At 34.2% G+C, this 12,916-nt stretch overlaps 1 protein-coding gene across 3 annotated transcripts in view; it reads right to left on the bottom strand.

The window, feature by feature from the left end:
- The window catches only part of LOC106708841 (teneurin-a), a 54,840-nt gene extending 42,130 nt beyond the window's left edge, over positions 1–12,710 (bottom strand). For 2 of the 3 annotated variants that reach the window (XM_045678078.1, XM_045678079.1), the window contains exon 1: positions 4,836–5,252. In XM_045678078.1, coding sequence (XP_045534034.1) covers positions 4,836–4,963 — 128 coding nt within the window. In that variant the 5' untranslated portion in view covers positions 4,964–5,252. Of the gene's footprint in view, positions 1–4,835; positions 5,253–12,617 lie in introns of those variants that run through there. The other variant, XM_045678077.1, reaches the window with a different exon arrangement.
- Positions 12,711–12,916: the final 206 nt, after the last annotated feature.

The following is a 12,916-nucleotide window of genomic DNA, read 5'->3' as shown; positions in this document are numbered from 1 at the left end:
CGGCTGCGCTCCAGAATGGACATAATACACGTTTCCGAATATCTTTCCTGATGTGCAAGTTTCCTTCCCGTTCACTCAACGCCGAGTACCTAATAAATCTATACTAAAAATTCCAAACCGAAAATAGAAACACACGTGTATTTCATGGCGTCGAAATTTCTTACAAATAGTATCTGAGGTAGTAAATAACAAATATCTAGCTACAGCTTTAGTATTATTAGAAAATGATTAACAGCAATAAAAATGCGTTTTTAGATGATTATTTCACAACTTAATTAAACCAATTATGCCTAACTCAATATTACCAAATTGTAACATAGCAATATAGAAATAATATTACAGTTGTAAACTAAGTTTATTAAAGTTTTATGAGACATTAATGAACTATATATTTCAAAGTTTAGTACACAACTTTTGTAGTGGGCGACACTAACAAAGACCAGATGTCTCGACGTAATCGTGAAGCTCGGTGGAGGCAATTATGAACGATTGAAGCGGCAAGATTCAGCTAAATGAAATGATTGTGTCGATATTGTGCATTAAAGTTGAAAGAAGATAATTGAATTTCCTGTGGCGACCAGTGCGTGGTTTGTACCGAGCGGCGTCGGAACATCACTGCCCCTTTTATCGTGCGCACAAGAGCTCGGCACGGCGCTGCCTTGATGGGGCGTTTCCTCTAATTATTTGGCCTATTAATAAAAAGATGGGCACTGCTACAGAACAATCGATAACTGTGTTAAGCCGTTGAAAAGCATTAGAGAGTAAATTTAACTTAATAAATGAAAGCAGTGTGAGAGAGATATCAAACATTATACACTTTTCTGAGAGTCTTATTATTATACTGGAGATGTTTTTTTTAGAATCTAAATTGGATCAAGTTTTAGTCAAGTAGCGTGGGTATAAGTGGTCTGTTCGTTGCTCACTTAAAAGCTTTTTCTTTAAGTTCGTTGATTAAGTTATGATTTAAAATTACATCAACTAATATATTTTCTAAGTATCTATCACAATAACTAATCGAAATAATGTTTAAAGTAACATTTTCTGATAATTCGGATTTTACTATAATCAGATAAATTGATTTAAATTTTACAAGATAATATAATACTGAACTGTTACAACTGTAATTTATCTCCTTTGTCTGCAGAAAGATACATTTAAAATTTAATTAAGAACTCAAAGTATCCCTAGAGAAGAACACAATTTAGTCAAAATGCTCCTAAAGACTGTCAGTTGTCTGGTCCATTGAAAACATGCTGGCAATATTGCGCAAAATTAGAAGCGTCTAACTATCTTCAATTACTACCTAACCACTACTGTTCTGTCTGAATCTAACAACGGACTAGTTTGGCGGCTTGAATAGACTTTATCATTCCAGTGCGTGGGTAATGATTGCAAAGCCTGTATTTGCTACTCTATTATACACATGATTTAATACAAGTTCTCAATCGTATTTCAATTAGCGTTTAATAATGTTTTTCAATTTGAATAAACTGCTTTTTGGATATTGCGTAAGATAAAAAAGGTTTAAGTTTTTAAATATTTTAATAAAATTATGAATTAATTCACCTTTGAAATGTTTTTGTAAGATATTTGAATTAGTATTAGACCTAATTTTGTACTTTATAAAACTGAGAATTGAGGTAATCTATAATTGTTAAAAAAAATATTCCAATACTATTCCTATATGGTTAGGTTCTTACTTTTTTATTTAGTCTTTTTCATAATCCATTTTAGTAATATTAATAAAACTTGTAAAAAGGACAAGTTACATTAAAAAGAAAATGAATACAAAGTAAACTTTATACGTGCTTCAATATTTTATTTATTCCAATCCCGCCTTTGAATAAGGTATTCATTCGCCAATTCCTTTTAGTCTACTCGATTTTTTGGATTACCATATTTAAGGCAGACAACATTCGATTTCTTATTTTGGATCGAAGTTACGGCTTGTCCCTTTGTTGCTTCGAACAGATTTTGCTTGAAATTATGTATACAGGTTTGACCGTGGAGACCTCAGTTAAAGAGAGAACGAGTACAGTGGGATATAAGACCCTCGCGGTTGGATTTCTAAATCGCAGCAATAAAAAAAAATACACATGTAATCTAAACAGCATCATGTACAATAATTTTTAGATGTCATTAGGCTGAATATGTCCTAGAAAGTTTTTGTACAAAATGGCAAACATCGTACCGTTCAGTGGAAATATAAGAAATATGCTAATTAGATTAAAAGATAAATTAATGTAAACAATAAGCAAGTTTTGATTTAAGGAGTATTTCTCAAAGACGAAGGATATTTGAAAATTTTCAAAGTTAAAATATACGAAGCAAAAGATTTTGTGAATCTGGTTTGCTTTTCAACTTTTGCGAGTCCGTTTTATTATTCACAAACTTGAGCGCTACGGATAGCTGACTATGAAAGTACATTCGAAGGTTTTTTCGAATAACAACTTTTATTTACTCAATAACTATTCCGACTTTATACTAAAACAATAAATTTATAATTTATATATGTAAATTTACCTTAAGATGATTCTTGTATCTAAGTTTTTAAGTGATAGAAAATAAAAGCTTTAACTTTAGACTTTTATAGCTTTAAGTGTACATTCACCTAACGCATATGTGCCTAGCCAAAGAGTTAACTGTCAGGTTCTATTTGTTTACACCAAATAAAAGTATTAATGAGGGGTAAGGGCATGCACTTTACAGCACTTCCTTATTTGTTGGTGCGCCGAAGCGCGCCGAACACTTAGGGGCACCAAACGATGCTATCTGCCTCCCATTGTTGCGTGCACTTAACCGTCGCTATATGCAGTTGACTTGTTGTGCCTTGTTAGCACATTGTAAAGGAAATTACATTCTTTATAAAACTGCTCGTAGCGGTGAGGAGTATATTTTTTTTAGTTTCCGTTATCGATCACTGCGCTAGCGTGTCCAATTGCTATCATTATCTAAGCGGAATTGTGAATGTTTGACTACCCTTTCAGTTTAATGTACGCAATTATATACTTTTACAAGCTTATATTTGATATACTTGATAGATTTAATAAAAGATATTCAAATGAAAACCTTTTTGTGCTTTAAGGTTGTCCACAATTAAGAAAACTCTTAGACAGCCTTCTTATTTAATCATTTATGTTGTAAAGTACAAATAAGTGGACATAAATCAAATAATTGCATTTATATATGAATTTTGTAACGTATACGTATACGGAACGTAAAAAGTGTAATAACAAAGGAACCGTTTTGCCTCAAATAAGGGAACAATGTATTTTTTGGCAATAATGCGGATATTTTGCATCAGTTTGTGTTGTATTAATATAAGGGATTTGCCCTCCGTATCTGTCCAAATTAAGCCGAGCGGCGATTGGGGTGTCGCAGATGGCTGTAACTGCCGAATGTGTGCCGCTGGCGATGTGGCTCGGGCCAAGTATAAAAATATGATTTATGGTGGAATATAGCACCGAACATCCGCTCTTTCCCTATCTAGTTCACCGCTATTACCACATAATCTGAACTGTATAGTGTATTGATACTCTTGTTTATTATTGTAACATTAATGCCAGTCATTCTCTGTTGTGTTCGATACAAGAATGAATAAACATATTTTTCAATGTAGCTTTTTATGTAACATTTTCAAATGGTCTTGTTTTATGTTATTATATCAGAACTGTACGTATTGAGTCTACTATCACACCAATTAAAGTACCTCCGAATTAAATCCAGTCAGTAGCCGACAGAGTATTATTTTGAACTCTAAATTATTAAATTAGAAATAAATTATGCATAAATGTTTTTTTATTAATGACTAGCAGTTTAAAAAAGAAAAGAAAATAAATATAAGCTTTGTTACTGGGGGTTAGTGTTGCTTCCCAAAAGTTAAAGAATTTTTCAAATCGCTTCTGTAGTTTCGGAGCCTATTCAATGCAAAGAAACAAACAATCAAATATTTCCTCTCTATAAATAAGATAGTTTACAGTATAGATAACTTCTAAATATGACATATATTTAGTAAGATAAGGTATACAAGACAATATCTTGAACATATTTTAATAACTACAATTTCGACTTCGAGGAGAACCCCAACAAGGTCTTGAAAATTAATTTTAAAAGTTTCTTTAATAATAATGTTAGATGAAGGTTTGTGGGGTTTCTATGCCGCCTGTATTTACAATAGCGCGGTATATGATGTTTTCTGGCTTCGGGCACTTTATTATTGCCTAGAGGAGCCTTGCGCTGTCGAGTCAGAGGGTGGACAAAGTTGGGGTTGTAAAGGTAAACAAGTACAACTGATTCACCTATTCGACCCAATAAACAGCCTCTTATATTGCAAAGTTTTAGAATAAAATATCCAATTTATGATATTTTGATTGGAAATTAATATTCGTGTTCTGTATGAATATAACATCAATTTAATGCGCATCTGAAAATAGTTTAGTAGTTTTCTATGGTTTGTATGTTCAAAAGCGTGCGTTTGTTGCACGTCGAGCTTTAAAAGTCGTCGGTTTTATCAAAAGCTTTGTAATTTATTGCGTGAATGGCTTAACGATGACTGCTACAAGCTTTATCTTACCGCTGCCTAATGTTTTTTTGATTTCTATAATTTATGTCGCGTATAAATGTTCAAAGCATCGCACCAATCTCTTTTGTTATCTAGAAATATAAACAGCTAGTGGAATGTGATAGAAAGCTAATAAAACATTGCAATCAAGATAAATAGTAAAAAAAAAACAATAACAAATCTAATAAACGGCGTGATAAATTCAGTTTGAAAAGCAAGCTTGTGTGTGAGAGTAGAAAATGTGTTTAATTTATTTGAATAAAGAATCACTTACCTAGGGTCTACGAAGGGCTCGGCGTAGATATTCCTGACGGGCTGGCGCCGCGGCAGTGGCGGTGGGACAGGGCTGAAGCCCTCCATCATTTCGTCCCTTTCGCTGTACTTCAGCGATTTCATCGTCATCTTTTCGACAGTATCCAGTTTCTTAGTCCACTACACGATTAGATATTGACCGCGGCAGTCAACATCTCACTTATTTCGCGTCCCCTCTGTCACATCTTATTACACTATTATTTGAACGTTCATTTATACAGTTCTTAAATTAAACACCACTTAAAGTCTTATCTCACTTAAATATTCGTATTCGTCATATCTGATTCAACACTGGAACGTTGATCTGAAAACCGATTTATTTGAGAGCGAGTCGCGATGTGCAGATACGAGCGAGTCCCGATGTGACCTGCCCCGTTGAGTAATACCGACCGACTAGCTCGCTGCGCGCTAGCGTCGTGCAACGTGCGAGCTTTGACTCGGTCCCGCACCGAGAGCGCGACCCTTCGTCTTTTGTAGTTTTTGCGCCCGCGCCGAGGTGCCACAAAAGCTCGCCGAGTTATTAGACGGGGAACAAAAAATACCAAAGCACACAAAATATGTAAGTAATAGACCTGACGCAACAGAATGAAAAAAGCCCGATGCGCTCGAACGTGTACAACAGCGTGATGCGGTTAAATTTATAAATTTTCAAGAACGTATTGTGCGAGGTGTGAATAGAGAGGTTTTAGGGATTAGAGGTTTCAAAGAAACGCGTTAAGCATATTGAAGCTTCCGTTTATGGTATACATTGATTAAAAAAAAATGGTTATTGTTATAATAATATCCCAGTGTGCCATTGAAATATGAACTGATTTCGATAAGACTATATACTCGTACATATTTAATTACTATGACAAATTTATCAACAATACCGTTGTTTCAATACGTGATTCGAAAAGAGTATGGACAACGCTTACTACGGTTCAGATTCATATGTTAAACATGCAAAATAACTTTGTCATACGCAACATTACGTATTCATCCCGTGCTCTTGTTTCAAACGAAAAAAAAAACATTATTGTACCGAAATAGGACATTTGCTGACATTTGAATTCTGAATCATGAAACATATTCAGAAAACGTCAGTATTGTCGCTTGTTTTTTTTGTGCTCCGCGAGTAGAGTAGGCTTAACGTAAATTGCATATCATAGTCCTTGGCTCCCCCAACTCAACCCGAGCCGAGCCGGTGCTGAGCGCCTGGTTGATCTCAGTCAGCGCTTTGCATGTCAAACAATTACACTTACATATATTGTTGACGACAAATACGTGCACCCGTTACCCTTTTCACTGGAATGTTTGCTTTTGAATCGCGTCACCCCAACACTATTTTTATTTATGATCTAGGATTTCCTTTAAAAGTCTGATACAGTAAACTTCACGGTCAATCATGAACGTATTACAAAAAAGTTGAATTAAAAAAATGTGATTCAAATAGAAAAGGGTAGCAAAGAATTTATGTTAATACCTGTCCTATGGGTTCGAATTATCTTGAAAGTGTGCAGAATGAGAATATAAAAAAGAAGCTTAGAGTTTCCCATACGTCTTGCAAACATCTACGCAAATCTTTATATATATGTACATACATATATTATGTACAAGCAAGTAAATACGCCCGATGTAGAAGTGTCTCCGAGTACCTGTATAATAAATTGATTTAAGCATCTCTTGCCAGATTTCAGTATGTTTCGACAAACATTAGGGAATTTAAAGCCCAAACGAAGGGAAACTTTTCTCAAGGTCATATAAATTCGCAAAGGCAAAACAAATTTGCCAGCTTATAATAGTCTTTAAATGTTTTACAATGTCAATTAACGAATTAAACTTAAAAAACAAAAAATGTGTTTTTTTTTGTAATTTCACAAATTTTACAATAACTGCAGGTAATACGTATACGTGTGTATCGTATAACACTTACGATATGATATCGGAGGTGTTTGATGTACGACCGTTTCCTTCCTATTTATAATAATATACTTTAAAAACAAGCGAGTGTTCCTAACGTCAATAAATAACAAGATCAGTCGTAAATTACATCAAAGATAAAAGCATTTCAAATAACTATTGCAAAGACATAAAATGAATCATTGATCCAGTTGGTAAAGGTAAGACTTTAATCACTATATTAAAATTGAATAGAACTCAAATATCTCAGCTAAGCGTCATGTTACGTCGTATTAAGGATTATTTATTGCAGAATAGCAAAGATCAATAAGAGATTACAGCAATTGAGAATCGTACGGGAAGTCGACTCGACGCAAAATGTGATACGACATGAATTTCAACTTATTAAGATTTATCTTTAATCCATTATGTTGTATCCTGAACCTTGTATTATTTAGATTTAAAGTAATAAAGAGTGAAATAACAACTTATAGATAGATTTCAGAATTGAAATATAATTCTATGTCTGCTCTGATTGCTGGCGGGCCGTATATGGCAAGTAGGAAGGGAACGGCATTGCAAACGAATGCTTTCCCATGGCAAAGACATCTGGGAGTATTTCTAAGAGACCTGAAGAGGGAGTTTTTCTTGCGTTTCAACTTGTTGTACCTACTACCGTTATTCGCGTAATGTTGGTGTGATAAAGAAATCCATAGAGTAATCTATTTAAAGGTTATAAATATAGTTATGCAGGACAGCATGTTTACTATCATTATGCCAGTTGACAAACCAGCTACACCACTTTGTTTATCTCTACAATAATCCACTCATGTATGTCTGCAGTTTTTATTTATAGATATGCGAGAAGATTTATATTTGAAATTTTTGTTAAAAAGGAATAACATCAAAAATTTACATCCATTCACCTCCTACGTAGTTTTTTTCACAAGTCACACGTCTTAAAATAGATTTGTTATTGGTTGTTAACAATTCGAACTCAGTTTACGTCGTCCAAACAACGTAAGCAATAACACTGGAGCAATTAACGCTGCATTGTTTAAATTATAAGATCTTTGTAGTTCACTCGAGAGGGCAGTTACTCTAATAAATATGTTTTACAAGTGTTCATAGGAACATTAACGGCCCGCTTCTTACGAACCAAATTAATCTCGGTTCTTGTCCCAAATAAATTTCGACACCCGTCAACTAAATGCGTCACAAAAAAATTACTCAGCTATTTTAATTAGCGTAAAGGTTTCCGTTTCTTGGATACAAAAAATGTCAATGAATCTTCTCACATTTGACATCTGCGTTCTCGGCGTCGACGATAAAATGTAAGGAAAGTTTTTTTAAAATAATATTGCAAGTCTTTCTAGTAGTAAACTAGTTTAATTCAAATATTTATACGATGAAATTGATATCAAATTTAAGATTAGACATTAATTAAATGCCAGGAGTTTGAAAGAGCGTAGGAACAAATAAATGTTGGAGAGAAGTTTGGATTAATTATCGGTATCTTGGCTTATGTTTGTTCGTTTATTCTAGCGTTAGCAGCCCTGGCGACGCATCTGTGTGTGTGTACGCGTATGGAGCACGTTTCATAAGATAAAAGACGATATTGATTTCGTGACGAGGCGAGTGCGGCCCGCGGCTTGTGCCTGTGGGAAACCATTCCTGTCTGTCTTAATAGATGCCTCGAGGAGATGAGTGTTACAACACTCTTTGTTAAGACTGCACTTTGAAAAAGTTCCAGTTCAATTAAGTTATATATATAGTTAATAAGTTTTTTGTCTCGAAACTCAAAGAATTCAACAATTCAAATTATGGGTACAATACTTGTTTATTACAAATGTTTTCGTCTATTTTACTAATCCTAGAACTGGTTTTATATATGATTGCTCGAAAGCGAATAGTAGATACGATTTGTTTCTATCTTACGTATAACTTATAATGTTACTCGTTAGTATTTAAATGTTTTTTTATTTGACCATTATTTACTATTGTAAATTTAATAAAGTTGATAGTAGATCATAATAGTTAATGTAAAAAAAATGATAAAGCTTTTAAGCTCGAACACAAAAAATAATTCGTTCCAATAACCACGTTTTAATTAAAATGTACATTACATGCAAATGGGTACAATTAAACTCGGTCGAGTGCCAGAAGTGGCGCGGAATTAAAGCGACATGACAATTTTTGTGTCGTCTGCATTAGTTAGTGAAATTTGCAACACGTACATTAAGTTTCCGGGAGTAATTAACGAGTTAAGGACAACGCTCACGGAGCACTTTATTCCTAGTTTAGAGTCAGGGAGGTTGTGGCAGGACTCGCCGCATTCTCGTCGCTCGTCGGGCAATTACACACGCCGGAGCTCGGCTAACATTTTATGCCTCATTTCGGACTATATGATTTGGCGCACACATAATTTAGTGTAATTGTCGTGGGAGTGATGCTTGCAGATCGCAGCTCGCGTGCGAATCAGATCCACTCATCGACGCGGCCCATTGTTTCAACATCAATCATTTGCTGTGTATGATGAGTGAATTCAGTTACAATTGCTTTGGGTAATGAAATACAATAGCTCATTGGTTCGCTGATTACAATTGCGGTCCATTTTTGGTTCGATATTGAACTATTAACATTATTAATATCTTTCTAATTACCCTTTTTGCAATTTAAGTAAGGTTTTTTGCAGTATTATATTCGTATTCCATTGTTACGTTTCTTTTAAAAAATGTATGCACAATTTACTCATTTATGTATGTTAGTACGTTACATTAAATTACATTTCCTTTTTTATATATTTATACAGCTATATTAAATATACATGTCCGGAAATTAAACAAATCAAATAGTAACCAATAGAATATAAAATAAAAATTAAACCCGCCACAAATACCACTGCTCACATTTTAGTTTTGAAATAACTCCATAAATAAAGTCAATAAATAATCTTGTGAGTGCACCGACAATTTGCCAATGAAGAAATATAAGATCAAACGTTTTCAGTTATATTACATCCGACGGGCGATGCTTTGCTCGTTTTTTGAACGAGCGCGCTATAAGCGATAGACTGGACTGCATCAAAACAACTTCTTCGCGAAATATAAGTTTAGAAGTGAAGAAAATAAAATTCTTATGCATGTTTTTTTCCTCCATCCGTTGACACCTTATTTTTAACAGTTAATTTGTCATCGAGCCCTCCATCTGTCAACGAACTTTTTTTCTTTCTATGCGCTTAATCTCGTACAGATAAAAAAGAAACAGATTTTTAGCTTTTGTAATTTCTTTTCAAAAAATTTTGTTTCTAGTATTTTTATTAAAATTATAGTTAATTTAGTAATGTAACCAAAACAAACATTGTAATAGAACGTGGATGTCGGAATAAAATATAAAAAGCGATAAAAGTAAATCAATCTGAACTTATGATAATAGTGGAGGTGAGCTCCGCGGTGTCATTAATGATTATTATGGTCATGGAATTGTTTCTAGGGCATAATGGCGGGAAGGTGGGGAAAGGGCGCGCCCGGAAATTGTCCTCTTGTCGGACCACCGCTGCATTAGCCGAAGACATTAGGCCAGTACCGGCAATAACAATACGTGCGTGTCATTTTATTTTTGTACTTCGTGTGACGAATATAATTGTCTACATATTGTGTTAAGCTCACGTTCAATTTTATTCAATTTCTATTTATAAGAGTTACTATATTCGAACCTATGAGCTTCTGTTTCTTAGTCTTTTCCTTTCCCCCAAAAAGTTACATAGCAATTTAAGATGCTACGAATAATGATATTCAGTTTGTATTAAAAATGTTTGTTTTACAGTGGATCGCTGTTAGGAGTTTTGTTGTTAAACATCGCCTCTCAAATAAAAATCACATCATATTATTCAAATTATATATGCAATCAGGGACCAATTTAATTAGTATTTAAACAAGACGAAGGTGATTTTTTTATAAAAAAAAACAAATGAGCGTTTCACTTTTTAAACTTTTTTCCTATTTCAACTTAATATGATACCAGGAAACGTGGCCTTAAAATCGCAAATGTTATAATTAGTAAGTTGTAAGCATAGAAGGACCTCATGTACACTGGATAATGTAGTGGTTTCATGACATTTAGATGTAGGACAGCGTCAAACGATAAGTAAGTAAAAAAAAAACTTTTGACAATTTCAAAATTTCCCATGTTTCATAAAAGTTAACGTTGAAATATTTTTATTATTATTTTTTATTATTATTACCTTAATCATTATATAATTTAAGTCATTCTTGCTAGTGATTAGTTTTAAAAAGTCGTTTTAACATAAGCGTGAGAAGACGCGTTTAAAATCATACGTGATATAACGTTTGTGACTATAATGACTGACGAATTTTCCAGCAATTTAGACGAAGTATATAATTGCCAGAACAAGTCGAACATAATTGACGCCGGGTCCGAGGTCAAGATTGTTCGGATATCTTGCAAGCGCAAGCCGGCAATTTGTTATATCCGAGCTAAAAATAAACTCAGCTAAAAAATACTTTCTGTTAATTAAAATAACATTTCTACTTATTTTTTAATTAATAATTTATACATTATATATATACAGTCAAAACCGTTTATGGCGACATCGTTTAGAACAACATACCGGTTAAATTGACCAAAATCAAAGGTCCTAGCTGAATGTTATATACATATCTTTCCTATTAATACCTGTCACCGGTTGTTACAACTATCGGTTTTTACGACTCAATATGAGTAGTCCCTTCGATGTCGTTATAACAGATTTTGACTGTATTATTAATTAAAAAATTATTACGAAAATATTTACGAAATACGAAAAAATGAAAGATACAAGAGATTCGTAAAATGTATTAAAGTGAATATCGAAACATTTAAAAAGAAAATTAAAATAAATTGATTTAAACACGCACTAGTTGTGTTACAAAAATTTTAAAATAGAATTTAATTGTTTTTATAATTTTTTCTTGGAATGAGTACTAAAATACGGTAAAGATAAAATGAAGTAAGAATACGTTAAATAATAAAACATCTTACTATTATGTATTGGTAAAATTATAATCTCATTAAAATATAATAAATTCACATTTAAACACCAATATTTAATTCAGGAATATATCGAGATCGGAAAACCCCTCGAAAAACTTTAAAATTTAATTAAACTGAGTAATTAACAAGTCAGTTTAATTTTATTGATAAGCAATATTCAAAACCATAACTAATTCCAAAGCATTTGACACGTAAAATTGAAATTTCTAAAAGCGCTGTCGTCACTGTGCTTGACATCCTTCATGTTTTTACTTTACAAACTTAGCAGAAGAAAAATGCTATTAAATTATGATGCAGATAAATTAATTCTTTACGACTTTAAGATTTTCCAAGCGATTAACAATATTTCTGTTAACTGTTATGGCATGAGCTCATACTACGATATTGCAAATAAAACTTAATATATAAGATTTTTTTCTATACATAAATAAACCTTTGTATAATTGATATTATCAACATATCTCATAAATACCGAAATTTCAGGTGATTTCAGGCAGTCCTTTAAACGTCACACATCACGCTTATACCGTGAATGGTATAGGCCACGGGGCCCGGTTGAGCGTGTCAGTCCGTAAGCACACAGAAAACAATAAATACCGGGAACGATAAGAAAAAACAAAACCGCCGGAAGCACGGTTATTGTATGGTCTACGGCAGGGATCACGCTACACACACTACCTGATGGCAAGGGTAAGACTCGCGTCAGCCGGTCGGGTGGTATATTGGATGGTCGGTGGTAGCGATTGGTGGTATCGGTCAGTGACCGCGGGGCAGGCCGCAGCGGGCGGCGAGCGGCGTGCGGCTAGCGTACCGAGCACAGAGCGTGTTTCACGGAGTGAGTGCGGCAGAGGGACGCGCGGCCGGCTCGCCCTCAGAGCACCGTTTGAAGCCCTCCTCGCGACGCTACTGCGCGCGCAGCCTACGGCCAGATAATGCCGCCCTATCCTCTCTCCGCTCCGACCTATCGAGTTATCCACTACGGCCGGCTATCGCGCTTAACCCTGTCACTCGCCGCGCTAGACACATGAAAGCTCTTGTACTTCGAAAGAAGCTCTCTAAGCTGTATATGCCATTTGACGTGAAAAGCAATCGCTTTCTATCATACCAATC

Source organism: Papilio machaon, chromosome 5, assembly GCF_912999745.1.
Source record: "Papilio machaon chromosome 5, ilPapMach1.1, whole genome shotgun sequence".
In the NCBI taxonomy this organism is placed as follows: domain Eukaryota; kingdom Metazoa; phylum Arthropoda; class Insecta; order Lepidoptera; family Papilionidae; genus Papilio; species Papilio machaon.
Note: the sequence above shows the minus strand (reverse complement) of the source record. Positions and strands in the feature narration are given on the sequence as shown.